The 10,762-nt window shown below is 23.8% G+C and overlaps 1 protein-coding gene across 2 annotated transcripts; it reads right to left on the reverse strand.

Annotated features, from left to right (window-relative positions):
* Positions 1-1,604: 1,604 nt before the first annotated feature.
* Positions 1,605-10,538, reverse strand: LOC103568961 (solute carrier family 41 member 1). 2 transcript variants are annotated; one of them, XM_053740707.1, is made up of 7 exons: positions 10,356-10,538; positions 10,032-10,063; positions 7,269-7,707; positions 5,215-5,834; positions 4,947-5,152; positions 3,942-4,090; positions 1,605-3,850 (listed from the first exon to the last, which is right to left on the reverse strand). In XM_053740707.1, exons 3-7 carry the CDS (start codon positions 7,668-7,670, stop codon positions 3,665-3,667), a joined length of 1,563 nt encoding a protein of 520 aa, XP_053596682.1. In that variant the 5' UTR covers positions 7,671-7,707; positions 10,032-10,063; positions 10,356-10,538; the 3' UTR covers positions 1,605-3,664. The 2 variants fall into 2 exon arrangements, with proteins under 2 accessions (XP_053596682.1, XP_008544237.1); XM_008546015.2 differs by lacking the exon at positions 10,032-10,063.
* Positions 10,539-10,762: the final 224 nt, after the last annotated feature.

The following is a 10,762-nucleotide window of genomic DNA, read 5'->3' on the forward strand; positions in this document are numbered from 1 at the left end:
AATTTTTGAGAGAGCTAGTTTTTAAGAAGACGGGGACTGGATATGTTATTCTAATTGATTTCTGAACCATTGGCAGAAGAAAAAAGCATTTAGAAAAAGACAAAGGAAATTAAAAATAATAACAATTAAAACTTTAACCATATTATTAACGAAACGTTTATCGATGCACATTAATAATTTTTGACTATAACTTAAATACAATAGATTGGATTTTCAATTAAATAAATATTTCAAATACTTCTTTACAAATATACTAAAAATGCTGAATTAAATAACTCAAAAATACTTTATAATACAGCGACTTTATTTACATTTCGCTACACATTTAACTTTGATTACTTGATTTACTTAAACGATAGGAATAAACTGAATTAACCGACACTGACTAGGTGATTCTTTGATATTGAAAATAATATACGATATCAATAATAAATTTTTATCATGATTACTTTCAACTCTCAGTGATGCGATGGGAAAAATTTATAATGATGTTTATTAACTTATCTTATCATTTTATTTGTAAAATTATTTTCAAGGCTAATTTTATTGTTAAGAATTTTCTTTTTGTAGATGAGTTAAATATTTGTAAAATTATTATTTATTTTTTAAATTAAATATTTATTTTATAAATATTCCAAGTGACTGAACAATAAAAGTTTATTTTAAAAATTAAGTGACAAGTTAATTTAAAATATTTCTGTGAGAATCAATTTATGAGTTATATATGTTTTTCTACTTCATATTTTGACAGGAAAAATATTTTACGATTTATATCTCGTACAGGCTGTGCAAAGTTTAAATGTGTACAAAATAGATTTATAATAAACTTGTAAAAACTAATAATGAACTCAATGGTCATGAAGAATTTTTATTTTTTTAATAAATTAAAAAAAATGAGTTAATTAAAATATCTAAATAAAAAAATATTAAATTTAATTAATACTGTAAAATTTGAATGACCTTTTAAACTCTTCTTCTTTTGATAATAATAATAACAATAAATTTATCAAAAACGATTTTATTATTAAAAACTGGCCTTGAAATAAAATAAATAATTTATAAAAATAAAATGTTGACAATATATTTAAATAAAATAATTATTTATCATAGTTGTTAAATTAAATCAGTAGAATAAATTTTGATTGATGTATTTTTGTGTCCTCATAACAATAAGTATTTTAAAAATAATTCGATAACGATCATCTCAGTGGTACACATCATTATTATTATTATGTATATTATATATCACATGTGTGGTGCATATTAAGTTGAATAGTATGTACGCGTGACACGTTAAACTGGAGGTGTTAAAAGAACCCTTACGACTTACTTGACGTACGTCTATTAAATAGTTAGAGTTTCATTGTATGTAATAACAATAATAATAGTGACCGAGAAGATGCGGCGATCAACGTTTTATTTTTATCATGATGTTTATATATCATTCATGCATAAACATGCCTTAAATTTATATACTAAAAAAATATATTTTTAACATATTAGTGGTAAAAAATAATAATTATCAATTATAATTATAATTATTAATAAAAATTTATCTTCAATCAAATATTTTATATAATTTTACAATTATGTACATCTTTTTTATTTTAATATAATGGCATTATTAATTAATTATTAATTACAGTACTGACTACTAATTTAAATAAAATTTTTAAATTTAAGATTATTCAATTTTTTATTGCATTTTACTTAAATAATTAATTAACAAAAATATATTCAATGTATTTTTTTTAGCTCGAAATAAAATTTACGTAACAAAATTAATCAATTAGTGTTTTTTTTTTTTATTATAAACCAATTTTGATATTTTTTATTAATAATAATATATACGGTACTTTATTATTAATAGTTTTAAAAATACTGGCCTAAATTGTTATAGATATATGAAATAAGAATCACAGTATAGTGTCCGACGTTTTTAGTACAAGGACTATTTTATAAGCTCGATATTGATTTATTTGCGTGCAAAAATTATTTTACTAATTTAATTTTAATTTTTATTTTAATAATAAAAAGAGTGTAAATGGCTTTAAAAATTTTATAAAAAACACTCAAGATTTGAATATCAAATTGTAAGTATCTACAATTATTATAATAATTAATTAATATACATAAGTAAATATTTCAAAAGTGCAATTATCATTTTAACATTTTTTTACAAGCTTGTATAATAAACTTCAATGTAATTATATATTATTATGCGTATATATATATATATATATTTAAATACCAGTATATAAATTCAAAAATAATTTTTCACAAGCGTGTGAAATGAATTCTCATTTTATTGCCGTAAATGAATTAAGTCATGTTAAAACTAATTGCATCTTATTACTGGACTATTTATATCTGAAATTAACTCTTCTATAATTTTTCTCAATAATTTTCCTCTAAAAATAATAGTGTATGTAAGTATAGAGTGAAATTTCAAATGATAAATATTTTTTCAACACGACCTATTTTGTTGAGTTATAATAACTGAAAAATTTTATATTATTTGATACTTGAATGGAACAATCATATAGAGATTTTTTAGTATCAAATTCAAATATTCACTACTTAAATGGCAGTGTTAGAGGTATAGATTTTCATATAATTAATTTTTTTTTTAAGCAATCAGATAGAAATTAAATCGGAATAAAATTTATATAAAATTTAATGAGTTTCGTTGTACATGGATTGTTTTTTCTTTTAAAAAATAATAATAATTAGATTTATTAATTATAAGCTACGAAAACTATTTAAAATATTTATTTTTGACTTTAGATTTTGTTTTTATCAATTAATTAAATAATTCAACAACAAAAAAAATCGGCAAAGGTCAGCGCAAGCAATGACTGGAAGTCAAGAAAGTAATTAAGTTAAACGAAACCAAAAATAAAGAAAATGACGAAAATAAATACATATATAACAAACTCAAAATAACATATGTTGTTACCCATTTCTCTGTTAATATCTAAAGAATATCATTCCCTTGGCAATTATAAAACATTAAAAATTAATTTCATACTATTATTCAATTCCTCAGGGTAGTTTGTAACTACACTTTAACATTAAACATTTAATGATGTTTAATTTATACATATAATTAAATTTTAATTTCACAAATGAAATTTTATTCCCCTGACACTCGTTCCTTTTAGGAAAAAATATAAAAATATAGATATATATATATATTTTTATAACTTTTAATTCGAAATTTTTATTTTTGAAATATTTACCCATATAAAATTTTATTTCCTACAAATTAGCACCATATTTAGATATTTAATAACTATTTTTAAATAAACTGATTAATTAAAAAATTTTTTTTTTTTATATTAGGGATTGTAGATCCTCTCACGATAAAATTAAGACAATATAATTATACTTATATTAAAATACTGTAAAAAACAAGTTAGACTATGTGATTGTTTAATTTATAAAAATTTCAGGCCACTGTTTAACTATTTTAATATTTTTAGGTCCCAAAAAATATTATTACTATTAATAATTTCAGGTACAAATAGTATATTGAGCCTGAATAATAATAAAATAAAGACTTAACTAATTATGAATAGTTTTTTTTAAACAATAAAATAAAATTATAAAATTGTACATAATGCAACGAAGGAAAAAAAAAATGAGCGAATTTACTTGCTGGCTAATCACCAACATCTGAATCTTTATCACCAATTGCATAAAGAATATGAAAAGCGATACCTAGTAATGCAGTACCCAATAAATCACCAGCAGCTGTTAGATATGGGATCGCTGAACTATCAGGGTCCATTCCATGTGTCCACATCCAAACAACCATCAGTTGAGCCAAATATAAGAGTAAAATTACCTTTAAAATAATAATATTTAATATAATTAATTTTATTAATAACAAATATTTTTAATTAAATAAATATTTTAATTATTATATTACAACTTACTTGTAAAAGTGCCGCAAGTAAATACACAACAATAAATGTTGCCGTGAATGAAGTATGTCCTGCTTTAAGATAACTTATTGTATAACTAAATATTAAGTGACCTGGTATTACCATCATCAATAAAATTCTTGCAATCCGTGAATGTCCACCTAAAAATTTATAAATAATTATTTTATAAGACTCTTTAACAGGACAAAGAACAAATAATTATTAAATTTATTTATTAGTAAACTAATGTTTTATTAATCTAGTAATTACTCATTAGATATTTTAGTTAAATAAATTCGTGTGAAAAAAAAAATAATAATAAAACGAGTTAATTAATAAATTTGTACTTTTTTGTATCAAGGAGTAACATACCTTTGAAATTTTCAAAAAAGCTGATCTTTTGATTGAAAATTTTCATTTTTTATACTCTAACGGTTTATTAAGAAAATAAATTTTAAGATGATTTCATTGCATTACAAAGTTATAGCGAGATGTGACCGTTCGTCGAATTGGGACGTCTATCTAATTAAGGTGACTACCGCGCTTACTTCAAACGTGTTTTTTTCAAAACTATATTTTTAGATATGGTCATGATGATTAATTGTTTTCTCTATCGTATGACGAGAGTTTTTTTTATTTTTTGATTAGATAATTATTTATAAAAAATCGTCTCATTATTGCAAATTAAATCATTTTGCACGACTCATGATTCGAAGCATCAGAGAGTGCTTTACGATTGAAAAATTTTTTGCAGTTATCGTCATATCCAAGAAGAGTCAACGTTTTATTAGTAGTCCATTCGACCCAATATTAGCTTAGAAAAAAAAATTTTTATATTTTTATTATTATGATTTGAACTTCAACGGAGACGGTTCCGATATTTTTGTCATATTTTTCATTGCATTATCGTTAAAGTAATTTCTTTTTTAAATATATAATTCTCACAGCGTTCAAAGATATATGACCCCTTAAGTATTTTAAATTATTAATAAAATAAATATAAATTATTTAAATTACCAGGAGCTAAAAATGCATCAAAAAGACTAATACAAATTTTAGGTGGTTTTTCAACTTTTCCACTATGTTGTTCTATATGAAGTGCCGTAGATATTCGACTTGCCTGAACGGCAACTAAATTACCTCCAACGCCATTTATTACTAATTGAAAAACAGCAATACCTTTGTAATTTGATATTGTGAAATCTAAAATTAATCCACCAATGCTAAAAAATAGATAATAAATTTAATAAATTAAAAGTAATGATGCATAGTAGATAATTAATACCTGCTAATTAACATAGCTGAAATAACAGGACTCCAACCGTAATTAAGAACTTCTTTAGTAAAGGGATTTCTAGCAGCAATATATCCCCAAACAGGTGTTGCTAATAAGCAGCAAATGATCATAGTAGGAGCTATCCATGTTTGATTGTCAATGGCACTATATAAAAGTGAGGATATCCATGATAGTAATGCAAGAGTTGTCAAATCACCGAGTGATGCGGCAATTGGCGTGGCAACATTGTCAGGGTTAATATTCATCCGTTTAGAGAATAGTATAACTGCAACCATTACAAGACCAAGCAGGAAACTAGCAACAGAGGCTGTGACAAGTGCACTAGCACACAGTAATAGTCCATGGTGAATATCAAAGTGTGCTTCGGGTATCCATCCAAAGATCACTGCTGCCAAGGACGCCAATAAACCAACCACCATTGACTGGCATTGGATTAAAGCTAGATTACCGATTATTAACGTCCACTGCTGTTTCTCTGTATCCATGTGACCTAGATTTGCTTGGGTAGACAGACGGGAGGCCAGAGTCATTTCTAGGTTTCCTTTCAACCCCAATAATGCTGGTACCAAAATATATACCTCTGATACTACTTGATACACTGGCCAATGCTGAAATTGATATTTATATTAATATTTAAATTGTTATTGAAAATATATCTTACAATTATTTATCAATAATTATAAATATCTATTGATTCTGGGGAAAATTTTATGTTTATTAAAAATATCAAAGACTAGAAAATCATATTTTTTAGACGATATAATTAGGGCATTAATCTTATTTTTAATTAATAGGAATAAAGATGAAAATCCTAAATTTTTATTTCATTATAATTTAATTATATCATTTAATATTTATAAGTCAAATTCTACTTTATCGTGTTATTATTGTACAGAGATAAGAAATTTTTTATAAATATTTTTAAAATTTATGTTTATGCACGATAAAAATATCATTATCAAAACAATAAATTACATTAGTAGAGATAAAAGTTTTTTAAAAGTTCTTAGGTCAATGTCCGGAAATATTTGTATCATTATTATTATTACATTTTTTAAAATAAATTTTAATTAACTATTTAACTGCAAATATTAATTAGAAAGTATAATTATTTGTATTATTTTAGTACTTTTGATATTTTAAGTTTTAAAAAAAATTGTTTTGTTTAGAAAAAATCAAAATAAAGTCGATATATTTTTATAATAAAATTATTCAAAAATATAATAGATTACAAATATTAAGTTTATAGTTTAAAAATAATTCAATTAGAATTTACAAGAATACATTTATTTTATTGATTTATGTAGATTAGACTTAAAAAAAAAAAACTTAACAAATTTTTTTATTTATTGATTTATTTAATACACGAATTACTCAGATTTTAAAACACGCTCTAAAAATTATCTTTATTTAATAACCATGTTATCTTAATTTAATTAACCGATTTAAATCTCATAAAATTAGATTACCTACTTAAATTAATAATATAAATTTTTTTTTGTAAGCAATTATAAAATGATATTTTTATTTTAAATGTAAACTTTCTTTATTATAGGTCATGTAAACATAACATTCTCGTATATATATAAATATATATATTTGTTAATATATACGGATTAAAATGGGAGTTATCGTATTGAGTGTCAAAACATTTGATTAATCAGCATAATATCAATAGCTTATATCAAAATATTTAAAGTTTAAAATAAAAATTTAAATACTTGAAAAATTTAAAAGAAATTTACTCAAATAAAAAAATCTAAACATTTTAATTATTAATTACTGAATTACATCAATAGCTTATCATTCAACAATGAATTCATACATTTTAACTTTTATAAATAATTCAATTTCAAGTTTTTTATCAAAATCCTGATCGTTAATTTTGAAATATTTCCATTTAAAAAGTTATTATCGGTAAATATACAATCGATGATCATAAAAAATTTGAAATAAACAATTTTATCAATAAAAAACTTGACCTTGGATAAAAAAAAAACAATCTGGAATTGAATAATAAATAAACATTTAATTATACATACTTGAACAACATCAAGTAACAGACTGGCTGCGACCATGCCAAATCCAGCAAGTAAAAAAGGAATAAACATCTGTACAGAAATAGTCCAAACATTTTCATCTTCTTTTTCAATTTCCGTACGTTTAGTTTTTATTCCATTTTTTTTGGATTCCTCGAAACTAACACGTGGCTGCAAAGACAATGATGAGGAAGAAATAAGACGACTAGTATCTTGATCATCACTTGAATCGTCTGAATAAACAGTAAGCTCTGTTGTCACATCTGCAAGTGCTTTGCTAAGTGACTCTCCATGTCCAAAACCAACCATTTCTTCTCTATATTTTTTTTTATTTTCAAATTTGTTTCTATATCGCAATCGGCTCTTTTTCTCGAGATCATGCGTCCCGATTTCTGCATTGCTCATTCTCTATGACAAGATACTTGTAGATCACCACAAAGCACTATAATTTCAAATATAAATTATTGAAATTTCAAACTAATAAATTACAGTAATAAGTCACTAAATAATCTGTCATTTCACTAATTATATTAATGAGATGACACGTAAAGTCTATTAAATAATTATCGCAATTAATTACTGTAATATGCTACGAATAATTATCAGTAGAGTACGAGTTTAAAAACAAACTAAAACTGAACTAGGGATAATATTAACGCATGCAGTCTCTTGTATAAAAATAAGTTATGCCACTTGACCCCAAGTGCTAATCTCAGTTGAATTCATTTATAGCACAAGACATTTGCTTCACTCAAAACATCTAGCAATGCCAATTTATTTAATTTTTTTTATTTTTTTCGTCTTTACTACCAAAAAATTTATATAGATAAGATTAGAATAAAGAAATTTTTAAATAAAAAACTGTTGGAAATTTAAGTGTGGTAATCGTGAATGAAACAAATTAATTTATTAAATAAATGAAAATTATTTCTTCTTATTAAAATACGTTTTCTAGGTTATGTCTTCACTCGTAAGAGATTTAGCTTAGACTAACATTTTTGCATTTGAATAGTATTTTTATTTATCAGTTGAATATTTACAAAGTATTAATTTTACAGTTTTATTTTATTCTGTACCTATTGTTTGCGCAGTTTAAACTAGTTACATTTGTTTTTTTAATTTATAATATGTGTAATTTTATGCATTTAAGTAATATTACTTGTGAATTTATATGTTTGTATTGGGTAAAAAATTTATAAAAAGACCATGAGATCGTGCTTAGACTAACTTATTCTTTTAATATTATTTAATACTAAGGTCTAACAAACTCTCCCCTTTTTGTATAACAAAGATGTCTAGGTTCAAAAAATAATATATATATATATGTATATATATACGTTACAGTGCTTCGTTTTCGGCGAAAGTATTTTTTTTGTTGCTCATCAAGCAAAATATTGTTTTTTATGCTAAAACAAAAATTCCTGCCAAGTTTGAGCTCTTAATTCCAATCCTAAGTACTTTCCATTTGATTTACAAGATTTCCCATTTAAAATACACATAAATTAAATTACTTTTTTTTTAACTTTCTAATAGTCAGCTGCGTTTTATGATATCGACGCGGTTTTGGTCGCAAATTGTAAGGCTTTTGGTGTTCTTCAAAAGTGCCCATAGTAACTTAACTGTAATTCCAGCTGTTTCACGTGTACGCTGCGGAAGTCATTTTTCCTATGAAATTGACCTTTACTGGCTTGCAGAACGTAAACCAATGAATGCTCACCAAAAATGTTAATGGAAATTTTATAGGAAATTTTATTCCCTTCAAAAGAAGTCCTATGAGTCAAGTCGCTAAAGTCTATAGTTTCCGAGTTATAGTAATTTTTATAATTTAAAAAATAAAAGATCAATTGTAATTTTTTTTTTTTAATATTATATTTTTCAAATTATTGAAGTTACTATAATTCGGAAACTATAGACTTTAGCGACTTGACTCATAGGACATCTTTTGAAGAAAATAAAATTTTCGATAAAATTTCCATTAACATTTTTGGTGTGCATTCATTAGTTTACGTTCTGCAAGCCAATAAAGGTCAATTTCATAGGAAAAATGACTTCCGCAGCGTACACGTGAAACAGCTGGAATTACAGTTAAGTTACTATGGGCACTTTTGAAGAACACCAAAAGCCTTACAATTTGCGACCAAAACCGCGTTGATATCATAAAACGCAGCTGACTATTAGAAAGTTAAAAAAAAAGTAATTTAATTTATGTGTATTTTAAATGAGAAATCTTGTAAATCAAATGAAAAGTATTTAGGATTGGAATTAAGAGCTCAAACTTGGCAGGAATTTTTTTTTTAGCATAAAAAACAATATTTTGCTTGATGAGCAACAAAAAAAATACTTTCGCCGGAAACGAAGCACCCTAATATATGTATATATATATATATATATATATATATATATATATATATATATATATATATATATATATATGTATGTATATGAGTGCAAATAAAGAAAAAAATATTGCCTTGCATTTATTTAGAAAATGGGCCTCAATTTCTCGTCGACCTAAGTACCTAAGGTCATAAAATTTGATACATACTAACTTTCTTTTCCAAAAGTAAACATATACATATAAGAGAATATTAAATAAAATATAAATTTGAATAAAGATATATGAATAATTACGATTACATGCTTGAGTGAATTATAAATAAATACAACAACTTTTTTTTTAAATAAAAGATAAAAAAATTATTCAATAATATGAAATCATGAGTTTAAGCATTTATTTAAACAAATATTTTAATAGAAACCACTTACCATTATCATGCTGTTCCCACATTATTATTTATCTAAATAATTAACAATAATAATAATAATAATAATAATAATAATAATAATAATAATAATAATAATAGTAAATAGTTAGAGTTGATGTTTACAAAAGTACGCGCGTTAAAATTATTTTAAGCGAATGATTGAAAAATAAAAAAACTTCTTTTTTTCAATTGAGTCAGTGATTATTTTATTAATGTTTGCTTAGTAGCATATTGTTTCAGTTTATACGTAGCAGAGTGATAAGATAACAATTAAATAAAATATATATATAAGTGATGGAATATAACCTTAAAAAATAAAGTTTACCTCAATTTAATGTAAACCGTGTAGAGAATCATTAAAAAATGGCCAAGTATTTTTTTTATGTGGATGAGAATTTGTAATGATAAATCATCGTTGTCAATTTTGTAGACAATTTATATGAATTATGAAATTCAATTGAATGTCAAAGTGATTAACCACGTCAATGAGACACGAGAAACAACAATGAATGATATATTTATTATGTATCTCGAGTTTGCGCGCTAGATACCGAGAAATAAAAATAAGCCGCGTGTATATTCACCAATAAACATTCTTTTTAATGTCTATTGGTCAATAAATGTTTAACTTTTTAATTACTATTAGCCAATTATTAATTTTGTATGAATTATATTCACCAATTAATTTTCGTGTTTAATTATTTAAACAGCTGGTAAGTTACCGCCAATATT

Source organism: Microplitis demolitor, chromosome 7 (assembly GCF_026212275.2).
Source record: "Microplitis demolitor isolate Queensland-Clemson2020A chromosome 7, iyMicDemo2.1a, whole genome shotgun sequence".
In the NCBI taxonomy this organism is placed as follows: domain Eukaryota; kingdom Metazoa; phylum Arthropoda; class Insecta; order Hymenoptera; family Braconidae; genus Microplitis; species Microplitis demolitor.